General features: G+C 35.1%; 1 protein-coding gene across 4 annotated transcripts in view; it reads left to right on the forward strand.

The window, feature by feature from the left end:
• METTL25 (methyltransferase like 25) overlaps positions 1–21,709 on the forward strand; it is a 65,290-nt gene that overhangs the window by 32,328 nt on the left and 11,253 nt on the right. For all 4 annotated transcript variants that reach the window (XM_058673208.1, XM_058673209.1, XM_058673210.1 and 1 more), the window contains 4 exons: positions 9,543–9,637; positions 11,995–12,024; positions 15,718–15,791; positions 19,310–19,403. In XM_058673208.1, coding sequence (XP_058529191.1) covers positions 9,543–9,637; positions 11,995–12,024; positions 15,718–15,791; positions 19,310–19,403 — 293 coding nt within the window. The remainder of the gene's footprint in view (positions 1–9,542; positions 9,638–11,994; positions 12,025–15,717; positions 15,792–19,309; positions 19,404–21,709) is intronic.

The raw sequence follows: 21,709 nt of genomic DNA on the forward strand, positions 1-21,709 counted from the left end.
CAATGCATGAGCATGACAAATTTTTCCATGTTTTGGGGTCTTTTTCTAGTTCTTTAATGTTTTGTAATTTTCATGGTACAGATCCACCACATCCTTGATTAAGTTCATTTGAAAAGATTTGCAGCTTTTGCGTATAGAACTAATCTTGAAGGTCGTTTCTGAGTTTTTAAATTGTTTATAAAAACAAAGGCTTTTTTGTATGTATTTTATATCCTTACGAGCTTTCTGTCTTATGAGTTCCAGTGGTCTCTTAGTAGAGTTTTTTGGTTCCTTCCTATAGTAAATCACATCCACTGCAAACAGAGATAGCTTGACTTCTTCACTTTCAATTTGTGTCCGTTTGGTTTCTTTAACTTGCCTAATGGCTCTTGATACATTTTTGAGGACTATATTTTATAGCAATGATGTTAGTGGGAAACCTTCTCTTATTCTAGAGATCTTAGATGGATGTCTTCAATTTTTCCCCATTCATTATTATGTTGGCCGTACATTTCTTTCGTAGATATTTTATCTTACAGCACAATACATTTTGGCATTTTTGTTCCTTCCTTCTAAATGTTACAAACTTTTGATCACAATCCTCTCAGTTGATTTCATTACATGTTAATGACTTGTGATGTGAAGGTAAATATGTAGTGGCTGACTCAAACTCTACATAAAAGCCCTTAATAGGATTCCCTCATTTCCATGGTGTAAACCCACCACGCAGATAGTCAATTTCAGATTGCCAAGCTGATGTCAGCAGAGACCAAGAGTTGTGAGGCAGTTCTTCCTCCAGCCACCAAGAGCCAAAAGCACCACTCCACTGCTTACAGTAAAATATTGCTACATAATGTTGTAGGTAACTAACTTGAAAGCACAAATCACCTTCTCTTTACTTTGTTAGGCATCTTAACCACCATCTGTTGTACAGCAGGCATTTAATGTATATCTGTTGAAAGATATATTATTTTCTTTTGACAAATATATTCAGTTCATTTAAATTGGTTTTCTTTTTTAATCTTCTATTTTTATGATGAGGACTTCAATTTCCCAATTGATTGTCACAGGATTTTTCAGATCATAAGCTTATTTTTTTAAAGATTTATTTATTTGAAAGGCAGTGTGATAGAGAATGAGATCTTCCATCAGCTGGTTCTCTTTCCAAATGGTCAAAATATCTAGGTAAAAGCCACAGCCAGCAGCTCCTGGAACTCCATCATGTCCTCCGTTAGGATGTATGTGTTGTAAGTGTTGACTTAACTTGCACATATGGTTGCATGTGCCATAACACCAACCCTTTCATAAATTTCTGTTTTGAAGACAAAGTAGTTACTTTACTAGTCTATACCTCCACATACCAGCATCCCACCCGTATGGGTACTGGTTTATGTCCTGGCTTCTCCATTTACAATTTAGCTCCTTGTTTATGATCTGGGAAAGCAGCAGAGGATGACCCAAAGCCTTGTGATCTTGTACTTACATGGGAGACGCAGAAGAAGCTTTTGGCTCCAGACTCCTAGCTTCAGATCAGTTCAGCTCCTGCAGTAGTGGCCATTTGAAGAATGAACCACTTGGGCTCGGCGCAGTGGTGTAGCGGTTAAGGTCCTCACCTTGAACGCACCGTAATCCCATATGGGCGCTGGTTCTAATCCCAGCAGCTCCACTTCCCATCCAGCTCCCTGCTTGTGGCCTGGAAAAGCAGTCAAGGACGGCCCAAAGCTTTGGGACCCTGCACCTGTGTGGGAGACCCGGAGGAGGCTCCTGACTTTGGATTGACTCAGCTGCAGCCATTGCAATCACTTGGGGAGTAAACCATCGGACAGAAGATCTTCCTTTCTGTCTCTCCTCCTCTTTGTATATCTGACTTTCTAATAAAAATAAATAAATCTTAAAAAAAAGAATGAACCAATAGATGGAAGATCTTTCTGTCTGTCACTCCTTCCCTGTGTAAATCTGCTTGTCCAACAAAAAAAAAGAAGTCTTTAAAAACATATGTAAGTGTTGATTTAAATTAATTTTCAGTGAACTCTTTTTCAGTCTTGTAAAAAGTAGTACTGGATCGTGAATCTGTAGACGAAACCATAGAACTTCTGTATCTAATACGAAATTAAAATAAAGTCTAAAAATTTGTGATGAATTATAATGAATTTAGTAACCACACTATTGAGTGTTGCTAACACTACTGAAGAGTTAATCAGTATAGAATGTGCTAAGATTTAGCAGATACTGAATAAACTAAGTACCCACTCACTCCCCCGTTTCCCACGTATGAGGATATCTGAAATGAATTCTAAAAATGCACGGGATAATAGGTAGAATCTGTTTCAGATTTTGAAAAGATGGAGTGTGACAGGTGCTGAATTAGCTATGTTTCAGTTCCACATAGAGCAGAGAGTTAGTGATATCTGAGTATACAAAAGTATACAAAAGACAACATGGAAGACATCCTTTGACTAGAGTTCTCATCCATGTCTGTAGTGCCATGAACTTGGATAAATCAGTTAGCTTTCACTGATAATTTGCCAATCAGTGAAGCATGAGAGGAGTTAGATTATTTGTCTCTTATTACTTGATTGGAACTTTCTAATGCATGCTTGTTATTAAACGTAACTTGTCTCACTTTTAACAGGAAATAGTTTGGACTTAGCATCTTCTGGTGTTGGGATTGCAGAAGCCTATAAATCTGCTTTTGGATGGTAGTGTGACATTTTTAAAAATTATACTTTTACATCTATACCAGCGTAGCAAAACAATAAATGTTGTTTTCTCCTGAAGTTTTGTGTTTGTTCAGAAGTAAAATTGTTAGTGAGTACTTAAACTTTAATTTTTCTTAATTATCGGTGCCAATAGTCTGTTAGTTTGTACAGAAATTCCATGAGAAACAATCAAAATCCATCTCAACTAAAATAAAATGTCTGAGATGATTACACTAGCTGTTGTTCTTTGCAAACACTAGACATTACTGCCAGACTTGTAGATTCAGCTGTTTATAAACTTTTGTGAAATATCACATTACTTCTCACTGTTCAGCTGGACTTCGGTCTCAAAAAAATTCTTGCCAATTATTATAGAATGAATAGAGAAATTGCTAGATGTACTTGGCATTCTTAGCACAATTACCTCACAGTGACAGCTGTGTCTGATCTTCAGACAGCTGTATGTTTTCTAGAATATTGGCATTGATTTTATTTTTGCCATGAGGCACCTTCTTGCTGCTTAGACATAGTTAAAATGCATTTTCAATACACTTTGTCCCTTTATCTCTTTAATTTGTACCACATTTTTGTGACTATTATAATTTTTTCGGCTCATAATATTTGCAATAATTCAACATAAAAAGGGTTTCTCCTGTGTTCATGGTAGATAAAAGTCTAGAATCTTATTAAATCTGAAATATGAAATTAATGTAGTCACTTTAAAAAAATAGGTGCCGGGTGATGGCTCCATTGCTAATCCTCTGCCTGCAAGTGCTAGCATCCCATGAAACCCTGCACTTGCTTGGAAACCTAGAGGAGGACATTGGACTATTGATGATTTTTAAGAATGAAAACAAAAGCAAAACTAGACAAGTGGAATTACATAAAACTAAAATAGTTTGGCACAGCGAAAGAAATATAAAATTGAAAACAGTGGAGTTAAAGAAAAATATTTGTAAGCTATAAATCTGAAAATGAGTCAATATTTGAAATATGTAGGATACTCTCAAGGGCAATAGTCCCTCCCTCAGAAAGAGGGCAGAGAGAGAAGGATAAAGAAAGAAATGAGAGAAAGTAATGAATAGTCAATAGTCATTTCTCTAAGGAAGACAGAGGCACATGAGAAGGTGCTCAGTGTCATTAATCATCAATGAAATGAAAAATTGATAGTGATTATCACTTGAGGCCCATGAAAATGTTTTTAAAAATTAATTGATGAATATTTTAAAAGGATGTAAGGAAAGGAATCCCTTTTACCCTTCTAGTGGAAATGTAAAGTGATAGTCACTATGGAAATCTATATGCAGTTTTCTCTGAAAATTAAAACCTGATTACTGTTTGAACCATTAGTCTTAATCTGTAGTGTATAACTGAAAGAATTAAGACCTGGGTCATTAAGAAATGTCTTGACTCCCATGTTTATTGCGAAGTTGTGCACAATAGACAAGATATATAATCAGCCTCCGTGCTCAATGCCAGATGAATGAAGAAAGTGATATGTATAGACTGAAGAATCACTGGTCTGCCTTTAAAAAGGTGAAACATTGCTGTTTGTAGGAACATTGGGGTAACTGGAAGAATTTATACTAAGGGAAGTAAGCCAGACACAGAAGTAGACCTGATAGCTTAGTGGCTAAAGCCCTCACCTTGCATGTGCCAATATCCCATACGGGCACCAGTTCATATCCTAACTGCATAACTTCTTTCCTAGCTCTCTGCCTGTGGCCTGGGAAAGCAGTCAAGGACGGCCCAAAGCCTTGGGACACTGCACCCACACGGGAGACGCAGAAGCTCCTGACCCCTGGCTTTGGATCGGCTCAGTTCTGGCTGTTGCGGCCAATTGGGGAGTGAATCATTGGATGAAAGATCTTTGTCTCTTCTTCTCTCTGAAAATCTGACTTTGCAATAGAAAATAAATAAATAAATCATGTTTTAAAAAAGAAACTGTGGTACATCTACTGCATCGGATGTTGCTTAGCCATGAAAAATAGTGAAATCTCCCATTTGCATAGTCCCAACTAGAGACCATTGTGCTCAGTGAAATAAGCCAATCCCAAAAGGACAAGTACCAGGTATTGCCTCTGATATATAGGGCAACCTCCCTGCAAAACACAGAATAAGTAGATACATAGATAATCACATCATGTAAATACATACATTCCTGTATAGAATATGTAATGAAGATTATTATACCGGGAAGTGAAGATACATTGCAATATGCACCTCTACTCCAGAGTAAAAGAACTCACAGTGAAACTATTAAATATCCCTTGACAGTAAGGTACTGGACTATACACCATTGCCTACAATGACATGATACGTGAAATAGCAGAATGTTGTACTTGTGACGGTTGTTGCAGTACTATACTATTGTAATAATATGGGGGAAACAGGGAGGAAGGTACGGGGGTGTAGAGTGCGAATTCCCTGTGCCTATAGAACTGTATCTTGAAAAATAATAAATTAAAAAAAAAGAATTCGGAATTAAAGGAGGAAATAACAGGATGGCTCTAAAGTTCAAGCTTGTATTACTGGGTGAATAATGATACCTTTGCACAAAAAGTGAGAACTAGTTTTTATCTTAACATTTTAAAATTAATGAATTTCTGATGCCCACAAAGACGACTAGGGAATAAAATGAACAGCAAGCACTGTGGCATGGAAGGTTAAATCCCTGCCTGTAGCAGAAGCATCCAATATGATCAAGTTCCAGATGCCCCACTTGTGATCCAGCTCCCTAAAGATGGCCTGGACAAGAAGCAGAGGATGATTCAAGGGCTTGGCACCCAGAAGAGGCTCCTCATTAGACCAGCTCAGCTCAGCTCAGCCCTTTTCGGCCTTTGGGGGAGTGAGCCAATAAATGGAAAGTTTCTCTCTCTCGCTCTCTCTCTCCCCCTCTGTCCCTCCCTCCCTTCCTCCCCTCTGCTACTCTTGCTCTGTGACTCTGCCTTTCAAATAAATAAACTTTAAAAATAATACAGAAGGAAACACAAGTGACGTAACCTATTTCAAAGTTTGCATTTGCAGAAGCTTTGAAAGAGGAGCTACAGGGAAGCAAACTGCTTTGCTGGTAAGGGTGGTTAATGTCCAGTTATAGTAGAAATGAATATGATATATGAACACAGTGTAAGATACCGATGCATAAAAGTAGAAGTTCAGTGACTTTAGAATATTTAAAGGACCTCACTGTACTAAAGACAAAATAATATTGATTTTTACATGAAAGACTTTGTTTGACTTCAAAGTTTTCCAATTGTTTGTACTTAATCCTTATTTAAGAATCCAGAGATGTGGAGCTTCCATGATCTTAACTGCGGGAGAAGTTACGGTGTAGATTCACAAACTTCAAGGTGGTTTATAACCCTGTGATGTCCCGAAAAGCCATATACCTTCACATAACTTTGAGCCACATTTGACACTTCTGCAAATTACCTTTGACTCTTAAAGTTCCTACATGTTTTGAATAGGGATTCACAGAGACAGGTGCATAGAATTAGATTATCCTTCTGTTCTTTGTATTCCATTGTGTAGGATTTTAGCCAGAGCTCTTGTATAAACAGATTAAAAGTGCTCTTCTGTAAGCCTTCATGTAGCGATAAATAGAAGCTTTATAAACCATTAGAGGTTTATAACCTTCCAGTCCTCAGCTTTCATCAACATAGGTGAAGGAACATAATTGAAATAAGATCATTTTCTACTGGCCTCCATTTCTCCAGTGACGGTTGGATAGGCTGCATCTGGAGCTGTTCTGCTGACTTCCAGCACAGTATTTTTCAAAATTGGGGACAATCTTATGTATGTCGCCTTGTACCTTCCCTTTATTACCAGATACCAGTTAGAAAACCGAGTGTTGTAAAATTCTCACCTCTTTTTCTGTGCTATCACAATCCTTACTGCATTGCCATTGTCTGTCTAAAGACCCCCAGGGCTCTTCCCTTCAAGTTGTTTTTCCTGTTGAGACCATTCACCACTCCTGGTCCAACAGCTAGCTCACCTCTTAATCCTAGGAACCCAATCAGATGTTTCTTTATACTTCCTTTCTTTGGACTGTGTCTTCCACTTCTTCCCAATTCCAAAACCCGTCTGTTACGTCAGGCCCTCTGTAGCTTGCATTTTTAATTGAAGTAGAAGTTGGAATATTTCTATCATTCTGTCTATATTTCTCTGTCCTTCAAGTAAATAAATGAATAAATAAATTTAAAGTGAATTTAAGTAACTTGACTGTAAGTTTGACAAATTGCCTCATTTTTCATCCTGTAAGTAGTTTATCCTTTCAGTATAATGTATTCTTCAGAAATTGTGTATTCCTTTGAATTAAAAGCTAAGTAATTTTTTTTCTCAGTCTACCTTTCTTTAAATTGTGACTTGGGGAAGATCATTGTACCTATTTCCAGGCAGGTAGAAGATATACCTTTCTTATTTGGCAGACTAGTTGATTTGCAGAATAATGATAGTTCACAAATTATGCCCCTTTTTTTTTACAAGCACTTTATAGTGTAATGCTTTCTGTATTCAGCAATAAGTTATCTATGATCTTTGTTTTTCAGTGCCACAAGTTTGCAAAATATTGTCGGAGTATTAAAACAGATTGTAAAAATTTTGGTCAATTATCAGTTTAAATTATTAAGATACTCTGTGGTTATTGAGAACTTAATTTTTGTGTGTCATTTTTTCATAAACACATTTGTCCCTCATTTTTCACAGGAATCTTCTGCCATACCAAAGTGTGCAGATGTTCAAGTTCTTTACATAGAATGGCAGAATATTTTCACATAACGATGCACACTCTCCTTTATGCTTAAAATACTTCTAGATTATTTAGAGTACCTAAGAGAATATAAATGTCAGGTAAATAGTTGTTACATACTATTGTTTAGGGAATAATGATAAAACATTTATGTACATGTTCAGTAAGGATATTATTTTTTTTTAAATATTTTCAATCTGTGCTTGGTTGAATCTATGAATGCAGACATCAACGACTAAAAAGACCAAATATATCGTCATGGCTTTCCTTGTCATAGGGTTGAAGTCCCTGATCAAATGTCACATCTTCAAATGCCTAATATATTTATAAGAATGCTGGGATGTTTTATTAGTGTTCCTGAGGTAGTTCTTCCTGCATTCCTGCACAGGGCTTTGTGAGTGCAATCAAATCATCTGTTTCTTCTAGTTTTAGATAGATAGATAGATAGATAGATAGATAGATAGATAGATAGATAGATAGATATAGTATATATAGATATATTAGATATATATATCACATATAGTTATAATAATAATACATATATAGAGCGATATTGCAACTGTGCTGAGCTGTCAAGTTTAGGAATCAGTAAGACATGAAAATACATAAACATTTTTTTCTCAGAAAATGGAAATATAGGCATATTTGTACAAAAATTTTTGATACCCTTGCATATTTTTTCAGAGTTCTCATTTTCTTTTTTTTTTTAAGATTTATTTATTTTTATTGGAAAGGCAGATATACACAGAGGAGGAGAGACAGAGAGGAAGATCTTCTGTCCGATGATTCACTCCCCAGATGACTGCAATGGCCGGTGCTGTGCCAAGAGCCAGGAACTTCCCCCAGGTCTCCCACATGGGTGCAGGGTCCCAAGGCTTTGGGCCGTCCTCGACTGCCTTCCCAGGCCACAAGCAGGAAGCTAGATGGGAAGTGGAGCTGTCGGGCTTAGAACCGGCGCCCATATAAGATCCTGGTTCGTTCAAGGCAAGGACTTCAGCTGCTAGGCCACGCTCTGGGCCCCAGAATTCTCATTTTTCTGTAAACTCCCTGTTAATACCTCATAAAACTTTATATTGAAAATAGATTTGGATCCAAGTAACAGTGACCTACAACAGGGCCATTTCTCCCTCAATCCATTGGATGACAAATAGCCCTGACATGAAGCTGTGTATTGAAGACCTTGAAGAACCAGGATTCATGTATTTTTAGTTGTTGCACCCTTTTCTGTTTTTGTTTACCTGAATCTGGTTGACTTGCCACCAAGGCAACATTTTAGAGGAGGAATGAAGGCAGGGACAAGAGGTGAATACTAAAGGGGAAGAGCATGTCCTGTCCCTCTGTTTATGCACAGAACCCAGAGTTCATGCATAACATCGTTTGTGCACATATTTGGCCAAAACCCAGTCTTGTAGCCATCCTTGCAGCCATGGGAAGCCTAACACATGTAGATTTTAATCTAAAATGTTGAATACAAAGAAAGAATGGATTGGAGGAGGACAAACTAAGTGTTTCCATTGGTTAGTTTTGTGCATTAGCACTGAGAATAAATAACATACACTCATGTCTCGATCCTTTCTTTTTACCGTAGGAACTGAATGTTCCTCTTAGTTATAGGGGGAAAGTGCCTTTGTTGAAAACTGGTCTCAGATCAGTGGTTAAAGTCACAATAAAACTCAGATCACAAGTTTCAAGGCATATTGGAAGTAGAAGAAGTAGCATATTAAATTCCCAAATATCATATACAAGTTACTTTTTTTAGAGTTAGGTCAAAAATAAATGATCAGTATCTCCTTACTTATGTCCTGTAATCACCCTGTACATGAGCAGCATTTGAATTTTAAATTGTTGCTGCTAAATCTTAGACAAATGGTTTTGATGAATGGATTGGTATCAGACCAGGAACTTAAACACAAATCAGCTGTTGTTGAACAAGCACCATTTTCATAACATTAATATGTTTTCATTTAACAAACTAGAATGAACTGTTAAGCATCATCGCTTCCTTGTTTAACTACTCTTTAACTTCCTCGATGACTGACTTGCTTTCTCAATAGATTGTTTACTTTAACTGAAGCAGGAAGATTTTTACTTAAGTCATATTCTTCACCCTCCTGCAGAATGTCCTCAAGAGAAGTGGGGCTTTCCAATGTGCTGCTATTTAAAGGAAGAGAAATGGTGCTGTGGTCGCAATGCCAGAATGTCAGCCTGTTTGGTACGTTGTATTTTTTTGTTGTTGTTAAGTAAGATTTTTATCCAGATTTGCAGAACTTAATATTTTTGGAAAATATGCATCAAATGCCAAATTTTGTGCATCATCACTATTAACATTTTTATTTATATAACGAACACTTAAAAGTAATATTTGCCCTCTCAACATTATTTACTCTACATGAAGTATAATAACAAATTTTTGTATAAAAATTATCCTGGGAGATGTGCCAAGTACCAAGTGGTTGCTCATTCACTCCCCAAGTGGCTGCAATGCCCGGAGCTGAGCCAATATGAAGCCAAGAACCAGGAACTTCCTCTTGGGTCTCCCATGCGGGTACAGGGTCTCAAGATTTAGACCAATCTGTACTGCTTTTCCAGGCTACAAGCAAGGAGCTGGTTGGGGCGCAGGGCCACCAGGACACAAACCAGCGCCCTTATGGGATCCCAGCACATGCAAGGACTTTAACCACCAGGCTACTGCGCTGGGCCCCCAAGTACCAAGTGTTACATACTGAATAGGTTTAATACTTTATTCACAGCATAGTATTAGTGTTTGGTGTCCTAATTTTTGTAGAATATGGAAAATACTGAGTTTTCTGGGCTATGATATTACTAGTTAAATAACATTTTATTGTGCCTTATTTAACAAGTATCCTTAGATTTAGAGTACTTTAGCCTGCGGTGGTGTTCCCTGTTGATGGTGTAATATTGATTTACAAAGGATCAAATTAAATAGTGTAAGTGATTTGTTTGTGTGTTTGTGTCAGAAACTTATGTTGAACATATGTGATAGATAAATCATAAGAACTAAAGGATAGCATGACAACTACAGACAATCATAACTGCACTATATACTCTCCGTGAAATTTTCTAAGAGTAGATTTTAGATGCCATTACTACATACACACAAGATAGCTAAGAGGATGGGAATAGAAGGTTTGTTACTTTGATTTAACTGTGTGTGTATACAGAAGCATCATATTATATGCTTCCAGTTTGTATGAAATCACTTTAGATTTTAAATATAAAATATTTCATTTGCATAAATATATACAATGGTTAATGACCAAACAAAAGATAAACTGATTGTTGTATAGTCCACTGTTTCCACGTAAGTTACATAACAGTTTATGAAGTATCATACCAAAGATCTAGGTTATATAACCTAAAACTTTATTTATGCTGAAATATTTATTCTCTTATGAATCTTCACTTACAATACTTTAGTGAAAGTTTGTCTTATTCTTTCATCTTATCTGTCAGTGATACTTGTTCGGGATCCTGTTAGAATGACAGTCAGTTTTGGAATGATTTGATTTCTAGAATGTTGGCAGCCAGGCTTGAACCTTCCAAAAGACCAAAATATTCTTTCCAGGAAATCTCATTAACCTAGGGAGAAAGACAAAAGATACTAACATTAAGAATATCACAGTGAAACAAAATATATCTAGTTCTCATTGGTGAGACACCCGATTAATACCCCTTCCTCATCAGCCACGAAGCTGGTAATCAGGTGTATGGTACTTTCAACTTGATTATCAATAAATGGCCAAACTCACTAAGTGTTTAAGAAAAGCCTAACATTAAAAAAATAATAATAATAGAGATCATTGGGTCAGTGTTGTGGCATATTTAAATCCAATTTATTTATAAAGCTTTGTAAAAATGTAGTGTGTCTCTATTAAAAGGAAGATTTCAGAAGCCATTATTCCTTGCGTAAATGACAAATTTCCTGATAGACTGTGTATATTTGTTTAAAATGTTAAAATGGCTTATATTGTATGTAAGTTGAAAAATCGGTAGATGTAAAATTGCAAAAATATATGCAAGTATACTAATGCTTCCATTTGTCACTTGATGGTTTCTTTTAAGTTTTATTTGGATTTGCAGAACATGCACACTCAGATATACCCTAATTTCAACTTTGTGTTTCTTCATTTTAATTTAATAAAATATAAAATTATATATTCATTAAATCATAAGTAATCATGTCAGAATATAGTATAGAAGTTATACCAATGTCTGTATGTTTATAGAACAATTGCTTTAGCTATGTTTAAATGAGTTGAGATGTCATTCCATTTCTGTCCTGTTTGTTCTGAAATTCAAGGATTGTGTATAATGGGCCTGTATATATGTTTGTGTGTATGACACACATCTTATAAATCAAACCTAATTATATAAACATACTGGTGAACATTCTTTAATGATATTAATACTTCCAAGTATGTAAATCTACATGTTATCAATTAATCTTTTTCAGTGTCACTTTTACAAACTCCTTTACACTATGTTTATAACTCCTATTAGATAAGACTAAATATATCAGTAGTCTTTGTATTGTTTTTTTCTTTAAAGGCATTGGAGAGAGTTGAAGTTGGCCAAGGGGTAAGTGAGAGTGTTTACTATAATCCAGATGAACATGATAGTTTTTCCTCTCAAGCCCTTTTCATACTTGACCTGCTGATGAACCCAAAACCTGATGGATCTTATTAAATATCACCTCTGCTTGTCACTGCTACATATTCAGATTTTACATTTCCTCTAAGTTTACTTTAAAAGAAAAGTGAACTTTCAACCAAGTCAATTGAGCTTTTAGGAAAATTTCCATATTCTACTCCAGCACTAACCTCTCACTTCTTCATATACTAAACAGTCTATAAATATCTCTAAGGAATGTTGTTTCTGAATCTCAAGCTTTTATGGGCTTAGTTCAAGTAAAGATAAACAAGGTATAGCATGCAATGTATTATTTAACTGTAGTCCAAAACACATATTTCAGTAGGTTGTTTGATAACTTTTTTTAAATGGACTTGATTAGTCATTAGTTGCAGCAGAAAACTGGGCTTCTATGTGTAAACAGAAGTTGATTGTATCCGCCAGCTATCCATATAGTTGCACTGTCCTCTATCTTACATTCATGAAACATGTTAGGAATTTTTAAAGAAATTTTTATAAGATAATTCTTGTTAGAGTTAAATTTAAGAAACCTCTCTTTTGCTTCTTTTCAAGGAACATTAACAATTTATACTTGCACTTTTAAATGATTTTGAAACCATAATTATAGCAAGTGCTATATTAAGGCTGCTTACTCTGGGCTAGGGACATCGATGAGTACTTTGGATTTTTGTTGTTGTTGTTATTGTTTTAAATCTATTTACCCTGGCTACCTAAAAATAGATTAAAGGTATTCTTTTGGTAGCATCAGATCATATTAAGCATTGGGGTCTAGGTAGACTGGCCAGTTTGCATACTGTCTTCATCATTTAATCATTAAAACATGTATCAGAATTTCTCTGTAGTATAATTTCTTTGTTTAAAAAATAGGAAAATGATAGTAAAAGAGGAGTAAATCTAATTTCCTCGTAGAACTGTGGTTAGTATTGAATAAATTAAAATGTAAAATTCTTAAAACAATATCTATGAAGAGCTAAAAATATCTACTGTTACTGATGGTAATAATAATTATGAAGATGGAAATATTAGATAAAAGTAGCTCAGAACTTACCCAAGTACTGTTCTCATCAGGTAAGGTAATAGATATATACTACTGAAAGGTATGTTTTCAGTAATAACCCCATGATACACATGAGAGAAATAAGATAGTGAGTAATCATTTGAATTTGTATCTGCCTCTGGAATTCAGCCTCTTAACTACTGTACTACATAGCAACTTAGTGGTTCCTAGGGGTTGGAAAAAGAAAGCTGTTGCCATAATGCCATAAGAGTTTTTTTTTTCCTTTTCCCCAAGTGTTTGTTCATGCTTATAATCAGTCTTATGTTCTGGGCATTATCCCAGGCTTTCATGGAGCATGCTACACAGCAGAAGCTAGTGAGTTCTAGCTCCTGTAATTAGTTGCAAAGCCCTGACTTTGAGCTAAATGCCCTTTCCACTAGAACTCTGCAATGTATGTCTAATATACTTTGAGTGTATACTTTCTGCATTAAAGTGTTAAGTAGATTTATCACATCTGAGAGAAAGAACATAAACTCTGAGTCACGTGCAGTTTGTTGCTGGACTCCTCAAGCACAGGCTGCCGGGAGATGTTGCCTGCCTTCCCATATACCCCAGCTATATTGACCAGGATGAATAGTCCCACTACTTCCTGGAATGCACATTTGAAGGTACTTCATAACCCCTTTCCATTTCTCTTAGGGAACAGTTATAAAGCTATTTTTCACTCATAAAAAGTTGGGAATTATGGTTGATTTTATACAATATTTCTCTGTATTCTATCAGAATGTTCTCTTGCTTAAAATGCATGGCTTACTGTTTTGTAAGAGCTAGTAATTACATCTGACTTCATGCAGTAGATTTGCCAAAATGCTTTGATTTTCAATAAAACAGAAGAACAAAATTGTTGTTAATATTTTCAATTATTTTAGCATTTTCTAACAGACGTAAAGGGACTTTTAAAGAATTGAAAAGTGATAAAAGATTTTGTTACTATAGGAAAGACTTGCTTGAGATGAAAAATGTCAAATTGTAAATATAACCAAAGATAAGAAATTCTAAATGAAATTTTAGCAGTTTCCAAGGAATGGAAAGTTTTGAAATCAGTGATTTTTTTCTTACCTCAATTGAAGGGAATTGTAAACATATTTAATATAAGGAAGCTACCTTTTGAAGGTTACACGTTTAAGTGTGAACACTCAAATATATGCATGGGTCTACTCTCAATGAACTATTGTAAGAATTCATCTGAGGAGTAGAATATTCCCAACACCATTGTCTAGTGGAATTGCCCAGCCCATTATTCCATTCTCCTGGAGATTACAGAGGTTGTGTTCTTTCAACACAATTACTGTCTGAAGCAATTATTGTGTGCTCTCCTAAGGTATTATTACGTCAGGTATTCTGCAGTGACAGCGCAAAGTGCAGTCACCTGAAAACAAAAAAATAACAATTACCCCTCACTGCCATCCTCTCTAATGTTGGGTCTTTGTGGTCTAGATACCACATTTTGGAAGCCTGCAATTGGATCGGAGCAGTAGACAAAGTTTTCTATTTGAACACTGAATTATTATTTTGTGGTAAACACCATATGAATTCCAACTTTTTTTGTGGTTGAATACATGAAACTGTATGATTTGGGCTCTGAACAAAAGTAGAAGGTAGGGAAGAGTAACTTGTGGATCTACACTGTCCAGTGAACTCTGCAGTTCAAACTGCACCAGACCTTCGACAGTGTGCTTCCCTCTGTTTGACTAATCCAAAGCACTAACTTTTGTTGGCCTCCTTCATTCTTGCTTATGTTTCCCTTTTCCTTTATTTCCTTAATAATAACTTTGCTTGGAAATAGGATTATCATTGCTAACATGATTTTGTGTTGAATGTTTCTGTACTCTAACGGTCAAAAAGTTTGTGGGGATATCAGATTTTTCAAGAGTTTGTACTTTCTTGTATAAGAGTTCCTCTTCAGTTACTTTGTTGAAGATTTTTCTTTGATGAATGTTATTTTCCTACTCTATGCTTCTTTGAAACTGGCATGCTTCTTGGGTTCCAGCCATTCCTTCTTTGCTTAGAAATTAATTGAAGCTTCGTAAATCACCTCTCATCTCCTTTTCTATTGGAAGCTCAGCCTTTCCAAGAATCCATGACTTATTCTGTGTCCTTTCTAATGCTCAGCTTTTTGCTCTGCTGTAATCCATACTATGCTCTTTCAGGACTAGGATATATATTTAGTATTTCCTTACTTAGAGTATTAGCTTGTGGTTGATATTATCTCTGGTTTACCTCCATTAGGACTAAGCCACCTTTCTTGCTCTTTTACATGTGTTCATCCTGACTCTCAGGCTCCAGAAGTGCTTGGCTGATCTCCAAAGTTTATTTCTGTAGGTTTCCATTGTTTCTCCTGCATTCATTACTGTGTCTTCTGTCCTCTGGAAGAATTAATTTTACAGTGAGAATTAGCCTTGGGACAGCACTTGAAGTTTAAATGGAATAATATTATAAAATCCTCCTCTATGATTAGCAACAAAGCTTTCTGAAATTTACTTACGATCATGACTTTCTGGTATTGATTTGGTTTCTGATTTTTGTTTTTTTCTTGTGCTTATATGTGTCTACATTTTTTGCAGCTGCCTACTGAATCACTATTCTATCGTGCTGTTCTTCAAGTCATTATTAAAGATTGTTATGGAATCACCAAATGGTATGAGGATTTTGTTTTAATAAGAGTAATGTTATATTGTAAGTGAAATGACTTTTAGTATTCAAGTGAATTTGTTCAGTCACTATTATTAAAAACTTTGAATTTAAGTGTAACATCAAAAAGACAGTTAACTATATCTTAGATTAATTTCATTAAAATGGGAGCTCTAATATTTTCTTATATGCTGGAAGTTTATTTTAATTCTAAAATGTGCTTAAGATTTTTTGAAGTACTGATTATATGTTTCAGTTAAATAAGTATTATTTCAGTAAGTGCTTCAGTTAATTAGTTATCATCTGAGCAGGAATTGCATTTAGAATGTTTGACATCTAGTACAGCATAGACATTTAACTAACTACAACAAATATCATTCATAGATCGCCATTATGATTATTCATATTTCTTCTAGTAGAATAGCAGCCATACATGTTTTCTTTTATTCTGTTTTTACCAATCATACACTGATTATTCAAAATGGGAAACTATAGGAAAAGTTTCTTATGTTGGTTCAACAACTGCTGTATTCAAGCCTCTATTCACAATCAGATATATTTCCTGAATTTCTTTTACTAATTAGAAGTTTAGGGCTCTGACAGCCACTTGTAGCATAGGCTTAGTCTTCAACTTAAAAGGGAGAATTTTCTGGTCATAGTAAAACCAGTCCATACCTACTTATACATGTAAGAAGTTTTAGATTAGCTCTTACTTTTCTGTAAGAAAAAAAAAATCTTTATGCCTGTAGTAATATTGTAGACAGATATCTATATATATAAATACTGCATGTAACTAGCTCCCAAATCGATGTCAGTATTCATTCTCTCTTCTGAATATTTACTGGTCTTTTTAAAAATTTTCTTTTAAATATTATTTTCATAATTGAGAAGAACGCATGCTCATAGGGCCTCTGATTAGGGTGGGGAGGGTCAGGTGTGGAGGAAAGTGGGTGGGATACATGTTTCTTTTGAGCTCATCTCATGATGTTAATTTTGTTGAAAAAAGTAATAAAGTTATGCAACTCAGGTCCTTTCAGGTATTGACTACTTAAACTTCAAATTTGTTCATACATTTATTGTTCCCTTAGTAACTTGTTAAATTTGATCACATCTTTTCTAAATGTTTCTTCTCACTTAAGTATTTTATACTGTACAATCTGTGTCCTTTTGCCTTCCTTTATTTCTAAGATAGATGGTATTTATTACAAGTTTTCTCTTGTTCCAGTCTCCTTGACATTTCATCCACGTTTGACCATGTTGACCATTGTTTTCCCTCTAAAGTGTTTTATTTAATTACTTCCATTAAACTTCATTCTGTGGAGTTTCTTTTCCTACTTTGAACACTCAGCTGTTTTCCTTAAGGGTTCTTATTACTCCATCTCCTAACTGCATCTAAGCATTGTTTGGTATTTTATATGTAGTTCCTGTCTGTTCACATTTGTTTTCTGTTAGCAATTACATTCACCGCAAAAAACTCTTGACTCCCACAACTTGCGCTTATCTTTAGAGGTTGAAATCCAAAGTGCTCATGTTGATATGAATAGCTTCACTTGAGTGCTTCCCAAATGCACCAGATTCAGCTCTGTCAGAAACCAATGTGTTCTCCTTGCTTTTTTGGAGTTTGGTGTTCTTCTTGCTCATGGTTCTTGTGTTTCTACACTCATTTTAAAGCATCTTTGGAAACTTTTGCTGGTTTTCCTCCTTTGAGTGCTTTTGTCTTTGAAATATATGCTTTTTGGCCTGATGCAGTGTCCAGTGTTTCAGCAGGTATCCAGAGGTGTGTGCATGCAGATTATGATTATTGTAACTGATACACATGTCTCTCTACTAATATATTCAATGGATTTTACAATAAATAGAAATTCAAGCTGGAAGTCTAACACTCTCTTTCCTTTGGGGTGTGCTAACCCTTTTTTGGATATTACAGTGATAAAATACTAAGAAACAAGAGTGAAAATGTGACAGAAAGGTAGTCTGTCAAGTACAAAACTTTATTTGGAAGTCAAAGAAGACTTCCATGAGGCAACAAGGTTTGATATAGAACAAGAAGGCAGGAATTTATGCTTCTCATGGCAAAACAATCGCAGGTGAAATATTCTAAGAATGGTGCTTATGACCGGAAATATAGTGTATTCAAATAACTGAAAGAATGCCTTCATTGTTCAAAAGGCTATACGATAACAGAGTATTGAAGAGTTCAGAAGAGGACCTGTTCATACAAAGCTTTTATTTGTATGATGAATATTCATCCTAATTCATGAGAAGCTCTTCTAAGAGCTTGAAAGTGGAGGAGAAACATGATCTGATAACCAGCTTGCTAGTTTAATTTGTGTGATATTTTCTTATTATTATTAATAAGAACCATTAATGATACAGACTAACAAATAGAAATAGAAAGTCAAAATGTAGGGAACAGTTTAAAATATAGTAGACTGGTGTAAGAATGGAAAAATTAAGTTCTGAAATATAATGGTACTTGAATGATATGGAAAATGTGAATAAAGTGGGCCTGATAGTTTAACAAATAATTTTGAAATGTATTCCCTATTATTGTTGAAGAGATACTGACTTTTTTTGTAACAGGTAAATGACAAAACGAAAAGTGTTCCTCTAAGAAAGTAGCATGTAGGCAAAAAAAAAAAAAAGAGAGAGAGAGAAACTTTAGTCAGGGCTTTTGCTTTGGAAATAGTTGAAATAATCAGGACACAAGATATTAAGAAGTAGAATTGTCATGGCTACCTTAAAGTAGACCTGAAGGAATATTTTTGGAAATGTATCTCAAAGGAAGAATTGTTAGAATGACAGGCCAAATTAGTCATGTGGGTAATAGTTCCTGAGCAAAGGGTAAATGAAGTTTTAGTCATTGCTTCTGATGATTTTAAAGTAGTGATTTGTTTTTTAAATCCCTTCATTTTTATATTCTGCCTAAAATGTAACCAAAATTTTGAGATAGAATAGTCTAGTAGTGTGTTCTGTAAATTCAAAACAACCTCATACATTTTGGTTTAAATGTAGTGAAATTCTGCTTGGCGTAACTGACATCAAGTCAGACCTAACTCAGCATATGATGTGTAATCAGTGACTGGCATTGAGAAAGTTCTTCAAAAGCTGTTGAATTATTGCCACCACTAGCAGGTATTACAATTATATGTGCACAGCAATATTGAGCCAATAAAACTAAGGTATTCATGGGAAACTTTTGCAGAATCTGTTTGTGCATTTTTAAAATCAGACCATTTTTACCAAATTTGAATAATCTTTCTCCAAGTGTTATCCTCAAAATATTGTGTGCCACTGCTATGTATTTTAAGAATTCTAAGAAGTAGATCTGTATGATCTATATGCTACAAAGCTTTAAAACAAAGCTTTAAAACATTTTTAAAAAGTATTACTACATTTTGATCATATTAGGAGCTTATATTCCATATATTCAGAAGGTGTCTTTAAATGTTTAGTGAAGGATATAAACCTGTTGTATAATTTAAATTGGAACAAATGGAAAATCTATGTGATTTTCTTTCACAGTGAGCAACATGTTGGTAAAATTTATTCCAAATGTTCTTCCTTTCTGGATTATGTCAGAAAGTCTTTAAGAAAGCTTGGACTAGATGACTCAAAGGTGAGTATAAGACTACCCATGGTTTTTATAAAAGAACTCCTCTGAGCTAACAAAATCCATCTATCTATGTAATGTAATTACATATAATATGCAATGGATAAATAGAATTCACCTTCAACATTCCTTCCATTTGTGTTTCCAGTTCATCTTTCCTGTGAATTTTAGATAGAATGCTGTTTTGTACTTTCTGAAAGATTCCCCTTTGAGTTTTATTGAGCCAAAAAAAAAAAAAACTCGAAACAGAATTGAGAAACAACACAGTAATACAAACAGAAATTACAAATAAAGGAAGAGAAAATGAAGAGAAAAACAGTATGTACAGCTTTTATAACTAATAAAACTTAAAAGTTATATATTTTTAAAAAGCACTTGAATAGCTGACCTATGAAAAATTGTAACATCATAGGAGTCCCAAGAATTAATTGAAAATAACATTGAAGACATAAAGGTAAGCTGTTTGACTTATGGTAATGATAATCTAAGAGAAAGTCTGAGCTAAAAGTCTGATTCAAATACCAAAAATCGAATTCAGTATCAAAATATTAATTTAAACTTATATTACTGATATTTTTAATTCATTATAAATTTATATAATAAAACGTGGTTAAAAGAATGAAATAGATTTAAAGAAAATCGTTATACAGGCACTATCAAATTATATTAGTTGAAACTTACTATTTATTGTACCAGTTATCTCTTTAATCCCTGTTTTTCTTTTGTTTAAAGCAGTTGAATTGTTATTAATCAGTTTTCTCCCCTGTAAAATCAGTATTAGAAGTATTAGAAGGCCCTAGAAATTAGGAAAAAACAATCTACCATTCTTCAGTAGTACAGACCATGACTGTAACCAATAATTAAATATTAGTTCATTAGTCTCAGACATACAGATAATTATATTTCTTTGTACTGTGTGTATTGGTTATCACACACTAGGGAGAGCTTGTGATATTTATCTTTTGGGAACTGGCTTATTTCACTAAGCATAATGGTTTCCAAATTGGATCTGTTGAGTTGCAAAAGACAAGATTTCATTCTTTTTTCGTACATGAGTGGTATTCCATAGTGTGTATATAACATTTTCTCTATCTGTTCTTCAGACTTGGGCATCTGTGTTGGTGGTGAAGGTGAGGCTCTTTTCTGATCATGCCTATTAGGACTTCTGTGTGCACCCAATGCTTGGATACTCCTTTGTTTCTCCCTATCAGGGAAATTTTCAGTTTAGGAAAGTTATCACTGACTAGGTCTTCATTCTCTCTTTGCCTGTCTTATGAAATTCCCGAGACATTTATCTTAGGCCATTTGATAGCAAATTTTGGACACCAGTTTTGATTTTTCATTTCTTTTTGTGTTTTGTCTGAGATTTTTTCCATCAGACATTGTTTTGTCTGCCTCACCAAGTCTGCTGTTAAGCTTTTCACTGTATTTATTATTTGGCCTACTAAATTCTTCATTTCTAAAAATGCACTTTGATTTTTCTTCAAAATCTGAATCTTGTAGGAAAACTTCTTATCCATGTCATGTATGGAGTTTCTTAATTGACTCATTTACTTCTCGTTTTTCAAGTAGTCTTGTCATCAATTTTTGAATTCACTCTCAGATATTTCCTCACTTGCTTAGGCTTCACATCCTAATATTGAAGTATTGCTGTATTTCTTTGGGGGAACCATATTTTCTCCCTTATTTATGTTTCTTGAGTTTCTCCACTTGTTTTTAGGCATTTCTGGAAGCATTTGTTGTTTTTCTCCTCTGAGGGTCTTTTTCTTTGAACTGTGCCTCTATGGCTTGGTGGAATGACTGCTCCTTCAGTGGATGTCTCAAGGTGTGTGATAGGTGGGGAGAGCATACTCTGGTCTATGCTCAAGTGTGATGTCAGAGTCCAGGGTGGCACCAAAGTTGTACCCGGGTGGATCTCCTCTTTTGTCAGTACAGGGAGGCATTGGTCATGACTGTTGGTGGAATCATTGCCTTTCTTCCTCTCTTCTCTTTCAATATGAGAACACCCACGGTAGCCCACAATGACTACATCTTCCTCTCATGTCTTCTGCCCATGAACCACACAAAGAATTTGGCAGTTCCGTGTGTGACCAGAGACTCAGCTACACAGCACAAAATAAACAGTGTCTCAGAATTCCCACAGTGCTTGCTTGCAAAACCCCCATAGTCACAGGGTACTAAAGCCCCCCACAGCTACATGATTCTACCTTACCTGCCTGACCTGGAGAACAGAGGCTTTCCCAGCAAGAGCTCCTTCTGAATTCTCTACCTTTTTTGCTTGCACTGCCACACCTTCTTGGCACTCACGAAAG

Source organism: Ochotona princeps, chromosome 15 (genome assembly GCF_030435755.1).
Source record: "Ochotona princeps isolate mOchPri1 chromosome 15, mOchPri1.hap1, whole genome shotgun sequence".
Taxonomy (NCBI): domain Eukaryota; kingdom Metazoa; phylum Chordata; class Mammalia; order Lagomorpha; family Ochotonidae; genus Ochotona; species Ochotona princeps.